This window comes from Phaethon aethereus (assembly GCF_964289735.1).
Source record: "Phaethon aethereus genome assembly, chromosome: 8".
NCBI lineage: Eukaryota > Metazoa > Chordata > Aves > Phaethontiformes > Phaethontidae > Phaethon > Phaethon aethereus.
This window is the reverse complement of record NC_138584.1, coordinates 2,702,572-2,715,214: the sequence shown is the minus strand read 5'-3', so window position 1 is coordinate 2,715,214 and position 12,643 is coordinate 2,702,572. Positions and strand designations below refer to the sequence as shown.

At 39.5% G+C, this 12,643-nt stretch overlaps 1 protein-coding gene across 1 annotated transcript; it reads right to left on the bottom strand.

Annotated features, from left to right (window-relative positions):
* Window positions 1–5,140: 5,140 nt before the first annotated feature.
* PDC (phosducin) lies at window positions 5,141–8,890 on the bottom strand (the record flags this gene model as incomplete). Its single annotated transcript, XM_082002799.1, has 3 exons — window positions 5,141–6,219; window positions 6,915–7,075; window positions 8,830–8,890. 3 exons carry the CDS (start codon window positions 8,888–8,890, stop codon window positions 5,692–5,694), a joined length of 750 nt encoding a protein of 249 aa, XP_081858925.1. The 3' UTR covers window positions 5,141–5,691.
* Window positions 8,891–12,643: the final 3,753 nt, after the last annotated feature.

Sequence of the window (12,643 nt, the reverse complement as noted above, 5' to 3'; positions counted from 1 at the left end):
GGAAGAATTGGCCAGTTACAAGTTGGAAGCGTTTGGATTTAATTTATTAGCAATTAAGAATTGTTGCCTAAATATCACCAGATAGATGTGCAATACAAATTGTAATGATAGGTTCAGTTACCTTGTTCCAGCATGCACTTAACTATATCAAGTAGAATCATGCGGTTATAATATCAAGTAGGAGGTGAATCAAGTTTACAAGAAACTTAACTCTGTTGCTCTGTATAAATGAATGATAGTATTATTTTCTAGAAGGATCCCTTAAACAAATATAGAACCTTCATTTTCTTCCTACTTGCTATTTTAATGCAAAATGCTACTACCGGTGTTTTTCAGGCTATTGGTAAGACTAGTTACCTAGTATGACAATTCATGCTTTAAGGGTTCCTTTGCTAAGAGAAATCTCATCTTAATTTGGGAAAATTACTTTTAATGAAGCCAACATTTCACCCTATACATTGTTTTAGGTAATACTGGTTAACTAGCATAATAGATGTACCAGTAGTTTTGAGGAGTTTAAAGACTAGACCAATTCAGCCTGTAAATACCTTAGTTCAGGACCTGGAGAACTCAGAAATCAATAAAATGCATAGAACTTTTGAGATGTGTATATGCTGCCTTTCACCCCGTGACTCTTGATGAGGATTCCTCTGTCTAGCTCTGATTCAGTTGTCTTTCTCATGGAATATTAACTGTTTCAGCAACAGCTATATCTAGGCAGCTCCTGTAGATTATTTTGTATATACATGCAAGTTGTCAAAATTGTTTGCTAATCAGGATTTTTAGACTATAAACAGGTAGCTTTCCATTATGAGATATTCTCCTGGGTAGGTTAGGTGATAACATTAGTTGCCATGAGGGGAGCAGAAAGAGGGAAGAATTCTAGTAAGGCTAATAAAGATAGTTCATATATCAAATGTGATGTGTACTTGGATCTGAACTACGATAGAAAAGAATTCCAGATTTGAGGGCATTTTAATACCACTGCAAATTTCTTTTTTGTATAAAGGCACTGGAACACTAAGAAAAATTATAAACACTTCGGTTCTAAAGCATAATCAAGAATGTACTGGGATACTTTTAATAAAAGGCAACTATGAGAAAGATGTCTTAAAAACTATTGCCTTATCTGTATATTCTCTTTTTACATGTTTGGAAACAGATCTGCTTTTGGTATTGTAACTGTATTTTGGAACACAGTGTTGATCTTCTGTGCTCAGTGTTGCTCCAACAGGGCCTTTCAGAGGAAAGTGAATGTTGTAACAGAGGCACTATTTTCAGGCAAGTCCTTCAGCTGCTGCTTGTTTTAGACATCCATATTATTCAACAGGCAAAACGGCGTTATGCAGAAGCAGTTGATTCTGGGGGCGGTCAAGTGCTATCCAGAAAACATGATTAATTTTGTAATGCGCTTCAAAATATTGTTGGTTTAAAACGTGCTCTGCTAACATCTCTTATCAGAAAGAGGAGCAGGGGAGTAATGAGATGAAAGCAGTTTGTCCTTTGGCTCTTTTTGTCTCTTTCTTTTTTTTCTTTTTTCTTTCTTTGAGGGGGAAGGGGTGGTATGCTTTTGGAGGTGAAATACAAAATGGTTATTCTGTAGTTGCCCTAGTTGCCTGTTACTTGAAACTCAGCCATAGAAGTGAAGTACAACATTGAAGAGTCTAAATATCTTATGCCAGAGAAGAACACTGTCACTGTCATGAAACACTCTTCCAATAGTTCTTTTTGTTTAGCACCTGTGGTGTAAAAAGTAGAGCTTGTTGGAGGTATTATTCCATGGATCCCCTAGCAAAGAACTCTCTTTTTTTCTTTCCCCACTGCAAGCTTATTCAATATTTAGTAAATGATCCTTTTCTTTATGGTGTTATTACACACCATCAAATTAATCCTTCAGCTTGTAACTAGCTAGGTATCGAGGATCTGTGGAAGTCTGATTTTCCAATTTGATGTGGCAAGAAGGCAAAGGAAGAAGTTGCTTTGGATGAGATTTCTGCTTTAATACAGGAGACTGCATTTAACCACCATCTGTGCAATAAGAAAATAATTTAACTCTGACAAAGAAAAAATGAGTAATTTGACTTGTATCTACAGATTGAGCCTTCCAGTCATCCTGCCATGAGGAAATAGTGGATGTAGAAGAAAGCAGGTTCTCACTTGTCAAAGAATTGGAGAACTAACCAAGAGGGGATTTTGTTGTCATCTTGCTTCCCATCCTTTTTGTACGGTTAGCCATTGATAACCTAAGAAAATGAGTTCTTTAAGAGAAACAAAAAGGTGTGTGTAAGAAAAAGGAAAGCAACTTTTTAAAAGTCTATGCCTTGACTGCTAGTTAACTTTTGCTGAGGTTTCATATAGGTATATCCTTTTCCTGCTACCTATGTAATCTTCGGAAGCTTTTGGTTTGTGAAAAATCCATGACTGAAATTAAGCTTTGTTAACTTGTATCCCTGAGTGCAGATACATTTTTATTTTAATATGTAAGAGTGTAGAAGAACAGTTGGGACTTCCACATCTGCAAATCTGGCTCTTCTAAGTGTAGTTCTAAAATCGATGTTAGAGAATAATTTTCAAAAGCCTTATTTTCTGTGCTATGTAGTTTTCAAATCAGTTCTAAAAAGCCTCAGTGGTCTTGTACAAGGAGGTTTATAATGCCTTGCATCTGAGGGATAGCATTCTGCATGCCCATAACAGACATACATCTCCTAGAGCTTCTGTTCTTAGTTTGATCAGCAGTGACACCACTGATAATTAGTTCCGCCCCCCTCCTCCATTTTTGCCTGCATCAGAATATTTGAGGACACTCAGGATCTCTGTGACTTTGAGTCAAAAGGAAGAGTAATGGTAGCTGAGAGTAGCAGGAAGGCTGCTCCCATGTGCTTGTTAAGGCATTTACTTTTTGTTATTCAAGAATCTTCACCGGTAGTATGATGTGAGTCAAATCTTGTGTTTTGTTTTTAAGTTTTTTTTTCTGCAGAAATATGGATGACTGCTGTGATCAGAGCTTTATTTGCAACTTCATTAGTCATGAGCTTCTGTTAGGGCTTGGTGTCACATGTGTGTTTTAGTTTTCTTTGTGGTGGTGGTTGGTTTTTTTAAATTACAGGTTGAAGGAAATCCTGTTTAAGCATGTTTAATCTGTCTCTTAAATTGGAATGTCAGCTTATTTCTTACAGCTAGCTGTAGATGTAGTTTCTGTGCTGGTTATTCTTTGTTAGGCATTTTTTTGCTTTCAGCCTGTTTTCTCAAATAAGGCTTACGTGATCAGGCTGTTGACCTGCAACATTTGACCCAACTTTGCTAAAGAGGGAAAGTTCTCAGGCACGTTAAGTTCCCACCAGCTACGTGGAGATTTTCTGGTGTGCAGAGGACAGAAGTTTTTTCATAACTCTTCTTTAAAACGTATCATCAAGAAATGCAAGTTCAATATTTTCCCACTACCCAAGCAGCTGGTTATTTTTGTGATAGAAGATAATTCATGATTTTCTACGTAACCTATTGTAAGATCATGAGATTATCACAATGTTAGGTATGTCTGCAAATGGTAAATTTCTGAAGAGTCAGCCTACTGATGCAAATGAAATGTTACGATGAAGGTCATTTTAACTGAGGGGTAAACGTCATGCTTGAGGAAGGGGAAGAGGGACTGCTCTAAGGGAAAAGCTTTATTCCACCTGGAGTTCCATCAGAAAACCTTATGATAGTCTTGCATTCAGAAATTTACAACATGAATCATAAAATTTTGGGAAAGTGCTATTTGACTTCTTGGTGGAATAAAATAAAGAATTCTTTTACAGGTTAAATGATTGTACATTGTTAAGGGATGATAAGGAACTTCATTCATATTGCTTAGAATCCATGAGGTGAGGTTTCTAGCACTCTTAAAATATTAATCCATGTCATGACAATATTAAAAGTAGAAATTCAGCAGCATTTTGATAGTCCCTAAAACTGGACAAGCAAAAAAGACTTTTATTTTTTGCCATTATTTAAAACAAGGCATAAGTTGTGTTTAAATCAGTTTTTTTGAAAGGGTATCTCATGACTCCTTCAGTAACGTTTTGCAGGTTGTATTTCCCAAATCTTTTTGAGTAGAATTATTTTGTTGTGCAGATCTGTTGGAAGGTAGTGTAACCTTCATCTACTCCTGTGAATTTTCCATGTGAATGAGAAGTGGAGAAAAAAGTGTGTTTGAAAGAGTGGTAAGAACCTGCTTTTTATGTGTGGCTTATATCACTGCAGTGATGGTTCCTTAGCCGTGGCCATTCAGTTCTGAATTCTTACTGATCCATGTGCAGAATTTCGCAGGGTGGCATTTCCATGGTGGGATCCTGACCCAAAGCAAAACTGAAAGCTCCCACTCAATATGAGCAAAATGTGAAACTATCAAATCAAATAAAAACTGGTGAGTCATATGAGTACTGAAAATAATCCTTAACATTTTTATAATCTCAAATGTTCTCAGCAAAATTGTGTGCGGTTAAGATCTGTATCTTACATAGATATAGTATATATATAAAATGTATATTTATATATATTTTATATATATATAAAAAACAATGTCCATAGGTATTTCTTTCCTCTGAGTAAGATATAGATATTTCTATCCTCAGAGTAAAAGTCAGCCTTTAGCTTTGCCAATGTGCAAAAGAAGGCATTGAAATGTTTCTGATGTTTTGTTGTCTTATATCAGAACTGGCGGACGTGGATTTTTTAGACCTACAGAGAGAGGAAGATTCATAGTGAGTTTACCCATGTCGTCTTCTCAGGATTGTTACACTATAGTTCTCAACAGCATCCCTTTAGCAAAACTTCAAACTTTCAGTTTAGTAAATATCTGATGAGTGCTTACTAATATTTCACGTTTTTAAGGTTAAGGTTATGTATTACCAATATATTTCACACTTCCAGTGGCAGGTTTTGAGACCTGTTAAGCTTTATTCAGGTTTATTACAGAAGCGCAACATACTTTTTCGATAACTCACAGACATTTTCAATATTACTGTTCAAAATACGGAGTAACAATGAGCTGAAATTAGCTGATAATGTGTCTGTGTTAGTTGTTTGGATGACAAACTTATCTATAAGTGCTGAGCTAACTTCTGTGTTTTCATGAATATTGCAAGTTAAATGTGGAAGCGTAAAATAATGTCCTAGATACCTAATCCGTTCAGGAATGCAAGGACTTCAGGCTATTTGTTTGTCCTTAACACTGCTGGATGAGATCTTGTTCCTACTGAAGTCAGTAGAAGTCAACTGAGGAGCCATGACTCACCGTAATTCCAGAGCACAGAGATGACTTTTTGTGTATGTGGGGGCATGGATCAGTTCTGTTCTTGCTGAAATGAAGTTCTTGTGCTTCGTGGAGGCACACGTGGGTCCTCAATTTTTAAATTTTTTTTTTTAATTTCTTAGATCATCAGTGAGATGATCATCAAGAGATCATCAGTGTCCTTTCCTGTTCTTCCTATTACTTGTGACTGGCATAGAAATAATTATGTACAGCATATGTGTTTTAAGTAAAATTCACATACATTAATAATGTTAACATTAGTTAAGCCATGTTTATGTATATGTATCTTCCAAATAAGTTAGCAAAGACAGCCTTCTCTAAATGAGATGGGTGTTACCGAGACTGATTTACAACACATTGAGGAGGAAAGGGAGACAGTCAGGACTATGGCTCTCTAATTATTCAACATCTTCATCATCCATGTTGCCATTTCCCAGTGCTGAAAGCTCCCTTTCAGGTAGCAGCCCATACTCATTTAGGAAAGACTCCACATCCACAGCAAAAAACTCCTCATTGAATTGTTCTGAAATGCTAATGAAATTGCTCAGGAGCTCCCCACCCTTATAGACAAGTAGAGTGGGAAGCACTTCATTTGAGAAGCGGTCTCCAGCCCCCGTGTTGGAGGCCTTGATCTTGCAGAACTTCACGGTGGCATACTCGGCTGCCAGGCAGGTCAAGCTGTTGTTGAGAGCATCGCAGCCCTTGATGCCATCTTCATAAATATGGACGATGACAGTGGTAGTTTTACGTTCCTTCTCGATAGCTTCCAGGAACTGTTCCCCATTCTGCAGCTCGCGCAGATAGCCATATTTTGGCCCAAAACTCAGCCTCTGGTGCATATCCTGCATGCAACGTTTGCGGTATTTTTGTAGGCAGCTTTCATCTTCTTGCTCATCATGAATTAATTCATATTCCTGCATGCTCATCTGTGAATATTGAGAGAAAGTTGTATTAATAAGTGGTCATCTGTTGGCACTGAAACAGGAAGAGACTAAGTTGTTGTCTAAAGAACATTGCATCGCAAGCTTAGCCAGAAGAGCAATCACTTCTTACAGTGACTCTGGAAGGTCTCTTCAAGAGACCGGTGAAGATCCTGTCTCAACACTTGCATGTCAACTTGATGGTATTGAAGAGAGTTGCTGTATTTGGCAAAACCTCCTGTATCTTCCAGAGTTGGTGGGAATTTTGCCAGTGACTGTAGCAGGGTCAAAGTTTCATTCCTGTGTTTTTTTGGGGTTTGGGTCCCGCCCTGTTCAGGACTGGTAAATGGTAATGAGTGACATTCAGGCTCAGAGCTCTCGCCTGACTAGTAGGTTTTTAAACATGTTAAAAATTTTCCATTGCCTTAACGAAGGATAGAGCATTGAGGCAGGGAAGGGAGCAAGAAAGGTCAAACTGTGCTGTGTGATACGTTGTCGTGAAATATACTGCTTATTTTACTGAAGTTAGACTTTGCTTGAGAGAGGACTAGATGGTTGGACATGCAGTTGTTCTGTGTATGTTGTGTGAGCTCTGCTAAGCTGCAATGGAATTGAGCCTGGCAAATTCAGGGTTTTCTAGCTTATAACCGGTATGTTTTATATAGAATCAAAATTAATTTATTTTGCTTTTCTTCTCTTACCTTACGGCAGAATCTCTCTCTGGTGTCTTTATCATCTTTACTGAAAGATTTGTGTGGTGAAGACATTTGTTTGAGAATTTCTTTCTTGCTCAAGGATAAGGAGTCTCTGTCTTCGCTTTCTAATTTAAACTTTCTCCAGTCATTGATCACGCCTTTGGGCCCTAAGAGAGATGAAGTTAGGTGAGAAACTGGCTCAACAAGAAGCTGTCTTAAGAGGTTTCTGCTTTTGCTGGTTTGTCCTTCTGTGCCGCAGTTTCACCATCCACCCCTTTTCCTTCCAGAGCGCTCTCCAGGAGCGCTGAAAACCAGAGCTTTGGGACCCATGTGTTACATTAGCCTCGGAAAGAAAGAAAGAGTTGTTTTTCTAACCTGGATCACTTTGCTGGTTTGGTTCCTATCAGGAAAAAGGATTTTGGTGAACTGAGGAGTTAACAAGGATGAGGATGTCAAAACCTGTTTAAAACTGACGTGTTGGCCAAAGCTAGTGTTTCGTAGAACCTAGAAGAACATGTCCTTAGACAGTGTATTTGAATGCATAACATGCATAAGGACTTACAGTAAAACTAAGAATGCAGGACACTGGAGATTTTAAAAAAAATTTTTTTTTTAAACCCATACCTGTTCCACTGGAAGAGTAACTTGTAAGGCAAGTGCTATGTAAGATCATAATGCAGATGTTGGTCTTTGAAGCTGCTTGATCAAAGCAGTTAAATTTTGAAATGGGGGGAAAAAAATCCAGTTCAGTGTTCCAGTGGTGTTTTTCAAAAGGAAACACTTTAATCTGCATCTTAGATTGTAGAGCAAAAACAAGGAATATTTTAGTGTTGTCGGAGGTGAAGTTTATTTCTATGGAAAATTTAGAAAAGGCTAGGTAAGCAGCTCTCCCTCTCATGAGAGGGGTGTGGTGTTGCGAGTTGCCAAGACTCTGTTTTGGATTTAAATTCCAACATCTTGAAGTGGTGGCTAAAGGACTACACCCCTGAGTGGAAAGGGAAGGTGGTCTGATCTTTTGCAAACAAGATTCCAAAGCAGGAATTAGCCTGAACCTCTTGGCATAGTGATAACAGTACAATGGCCTCATTTCCAAAAGTATTTTGAAGCCTAGATGTGGATGTAGTGCCCTGCATTTGGGTCCCTAAAAAAATAGACGTATATAATAATCTTAGCCAACAGCAGCAAGGCTGGTTGGGAAAGAATACCAGAAAGAGTTATTACAAGAGCTGCATTTATTATAGCACGAACTGAAAGAAGCCCTGGGAGCACAGGGAGGGAATGATTGCCATATAGTTCCCTATTGGTGGGGTGGGATGAAGTGATACCTGTCTGTAGAGCTGAATACAACATTAGTACTCATAAAAATCATGGTGATTGAGGGCTGGATTAAAAAGAATTGTGATTCCGAGCAAGGATGCTTTTAAAGCTTTTAAATGCTATGCTGTGTTTGCCAAAAGGATTTATAGGCCCACTTTTAGCACTGAATGTTCCTTCTGTAAGAAGGAAAAAAATAATTCAGCCTTTATGGTGAACCTTAAAACCTAATTCTAGTGTGTGTGTTGTTTGTTGCTGTTTGTTTTCTTCTCTTTTCCCCAGAAGAAGAAAGGCCATTGCTTATGACTGAAGCAGTAAACCAAGACCTGCATTGGGCCATTGCTGTCAGTGGCTTCTTCAGGTGTCTTCTCCATTTGCCATTTGCTTCAGGTATGAGAAGGATTGCCACAAAGATCAGTTTGGTGTTACCTGCCCTTCTGTGAGGAGTGTCACTCCAAAATACATTCTCATTGGCTTTGGAGTCTATGTTTCTGTGCAAGGGGTTTGGCAAACCAACCAGATCTACTCAAATTCTGGCCTTCCCCAGTGAACAGGGACAGTTTAACTTATTTTTAGAGAAAAAAAAAAAGGCAGTTAATTTCCTTGCCTGTGCGTATTGCCTGTCCTTCAAAATCTTCTTCGAAGCTGGTGTTGGCATTTTCTTCCATTTTGGTGGCTGGAGTAGGAAACGCTGCAAGTTCAAAAAGGAGAACAGTTAATAACAGGATAGAAAAGGGATAAGCTTACAGCAGGTACGGTGCAGTGTGTATTTCCTGCAGCTGTTGGGTATCAGTGAAGATCAAAATACACATGATAATTGTAGAGGTTCTCATCGTCTCATAAAAAGCAATTAGGATATATATAAGTCTCTTTAAAAAGGTATCTGGCCAGATTCTTACTAAAAGTGCCTAGGTGAGGGTTTCTTCATTATACTTTTCCTTCTCAGTCATGAGAAAATATTGGGAACATGGTGTGAAATAGTGGTTGTAAAACTTTCTGGAATGGGAATGTGTATTTTTAATTGGGAACTTATTTATTTTCCAAGTGCCATTAACTATTTTAAGGGTTGCCTGAACTGCTCATTTCTCCTACAGAAAACAGAGCCAAGTATTTGAACCTGTTGGGTAAGGGACCTCTGAACATCCTGGAGCTAGACTGCTTGGCCTGGTTGGGATGTGTTTGTTACAAAACAGAAAAAATTATGGGAGTTATAAATCAAAATCACTTTCTTGTTCCACCTGTTCTATAAAAAAAGGCAACCCAGGGAGACAGATGGCAATCACAGGGCACTGTGATACAGCAGTACTCAAGCAACACCCTTTTTATCTTTTACGTTGTTGAGGGGTGAAGAACCACCGTTCTTTGAGGGAAGAGCAGAGGTTTCCCTTCGTGTATTCCCATTGACAAGATGAGCCCAACTGGGTGGGCCCAGAGCATTACTGAGCAGCAGGGTTTGGGCCAGAGCATCAAGCTCTCGAGGTCAGGCTGATGTTCTGCTGGTTCCCAAAAGTCACAGTAAATATTCTTGGGGTCCTGCAGCTTTCTTGAGAAAATCAATTAGGGGAGAAAAGTACCGATTCTTCATATGCGTTTTTACTACACTAGACATGTACATAGCCCTCTGCATGAACTCTGCACGACACAGTACTGAGCCTTTTCTTATGCTGCACATCAGTCACAAGTTTTCTTTTTAGTTGAAAACTGTAATTCTAACGTGATAAAGTGTCACTGTCCACAGGAGTCTTAAGGCAGGTGATTCGAGTGCTCTCATTTAGTCTAGACTAGATTTAGCTGTTCAGATATTAAGGTAAGCTTTATTTGACTTCACAGGAGATCTGATCTTGAGGCAAACACTGAGATGTTATCATGCCACGAATGCCATATTTAAAGGCTGCTGCTGTGTTACACTCGAGTGATGTTAGTGTTGTAGCATGTAGGCACAGGGGGAAATGCACCTTCATTTTTACAGACCAGCATCAAGGGATAAAGTGGAGTAATGGCTGAGCAAAGACACAAGGAATCTGATTCTTGTGTGTATTGGGACTAAAGCTGGTCAGTAAATGTGCAAATAGATGTTCCATACATGTACTTATGGCAATTAATCAAAACTTGTGGTAAGCATTGCAGGTAGGTTCGGAAGAAAAGCAGGTAATGAATTATACTTTATTAGTATAAATTCTTGCTGTAGGTAGATAGATTATGGTCAGCATATTGATCCAGATTGTTGGATCAATTGCTATTCGGTCAATTCTGAAATAGAAGTATAAAGCTAATCCCGTCTCACATAGACAAAACTGAAAACCTTTGCCATGTCAGGGATGGACAGATATGTGGATATGCTGGGTCAAAGCCCTGTTAGTCATTCCTGTGACTTACATGAACATCTACAAAAAGCTTTTCTGTTTGCTGACGCTGAGGATTTCCTTTATTCCATGAGGAAAAAGAGGGTTTGATTCTCTGTATGCTTTGCTGTTTCATAGCTTTTAGCCCTGAAAGGCACTAAAAGTGCAAGGTATGAAACTTAAGCAATCTGCTGCAGGCTCGAACCAGAAAACTGACCACGCTTTTGGTGGAACGTTAGAGATGGGAAATAGTTGCTTAACAAATGAAAGCTCTCCGTGAAGTTTCTGTTACTGATCTGTTGTACCTAATAAATCTGAAAAGATTAAGTGAATCATTACAGCAGGGAAAGCTGTGTTTCACCATTCTTCTGCAGCGTGGCATGAGGCAACGATCCTGACGGTGCACAGGCTGATAAGCTGACCATAGACCTGGGAGTGGGGAACTCCTAAAACTTAATCCTGGCCTTGTGACTGAGTCAGGCTGTGAGCCTGCAGCAAGTCACGCAAACCCTTCTCCTTTCCATGCAGTGCAGTTATAAATATTTACTGTTCTTGGTGCTGTGAGAATTAGGCTGCCCAAGCCAGGTGTTTCCCAATTAGGCACCTGAGGACAAGGGCATATGAACATGTAACTGCAAGGTGCTCCGTGGGAAGCTGGGGTGTAGGATGAGCTGGCTCCCCTGTAGCACATACTCTTCCTTTCAAGAAAGCGGAGTGCAAAAAGGTGTAAGCTATTGCATCTGGCGTGTGGGCAAAGATGGGCAATAACCAGGGTAGGGAGTTCTCCCACATCCCTGTGAAGGGTTTAGACAGGGTTTTTTTGGGAGGGTGGCGGGTGGTGTTCTTTTATGTGCTGGGCACGCAGCATTTTCCAGCGTTGGGTTCCTGATATTTGGAGAAATGTGGGTGCTACCAGCTCTGGAGCATGTTGTGCAAGTGCCTCCGTGTGAACACGTCACCGCATAATGCGGCGACAGTGAAGCAGATAGCGTAACGGCGCAGTTGGTAACGACCCATCATAAGACGTCTCGGACCTGAAGCTGCTACCTTCCCGGCTTTACAGGCGCGCTGCGACGCGGTGCGAAACCTCCAGCGGGGGTGGCCAGAGCCGTCCTCTGCGCAGGACGCCAGCTCCCGCCGGAGCCGCTGCGCGTCGCAACCCCGCGGACAGGCCGCAGCGCTGGCGTTCGCCCGCCCAGCTGCGGGTGGGTCCGAAGTAGACGCCTGATGGTACCGTCTTTCCGAAATTCGTTAAGATCATCTGTTAATACAACCCCTGTAAACCTGAGCCGGCCCGAGAGCCTCGTGGGGCGCAGAGGTCAGAGGCAGCAGTTAGCTGCGTGGGGATGGTTGCATTCAATAGGGACGGGCTTGCATGCTGGAGAACGTACGTCCCTGGCACTGCAATCATCTTATACATCCTTACTTCTTTCAGTCCGATGACTTTTTTTTTTTCTTTTTTTTCTTTTTTCTTTTTTCTTTTTTTCTTTTTTCTCTTTTCTTTCTTCTCTTTTCTTTCTTCTCTTTTCTTTCTTCTCTTTTCTTTCTTCTCTTTTCTTTCTTCTCTTTTCTTTCTTCTCTTTTCTTTCTTCTCTTTTCTTTCTTCTCTTTTCTTTCTTCTCTTTTCTTTCTTCTCTTTTCTTTCTTCTCTTTTCTTTCTTCTCTTTTCTTTCTTCTCTTTTCTTTCTTCTCTTTTCTTTCTTCTCTTTTCTTTCTTCTCTTTTCTTTCTTCTCTTTTCTTTCTTCTCTTTTCTTTCTTCTCTTTTCTTTCTTCTCTTTTCTTTCTTCTCTTTTCTTTCTTCTCTTTTCTTTCTTCTCTTTTCTTTCTTCTCTTTTCTTTCTTCTCTTTTCTTTCTTCTCTTTTCTTTCTTCTCTTTTCTTTCTTCTCTTTTCTTTCTTCTCTTTTCTTTCTTCTCTTTTCTTTCTTCTCTTTTCTTTCTTCTCTTTTCTTTCTTCTCTTTTCTTTCTTCTCTTTTCTTTCTTCTCTTTTCTTTCTTCTCTTTTCTTTCTTCTCTTTTCTTTCTTCTCTTTTCTTTCTTCTCTTTTCTTTCTTCTCTTTTCTTTCTTCTCTTTTCTTTC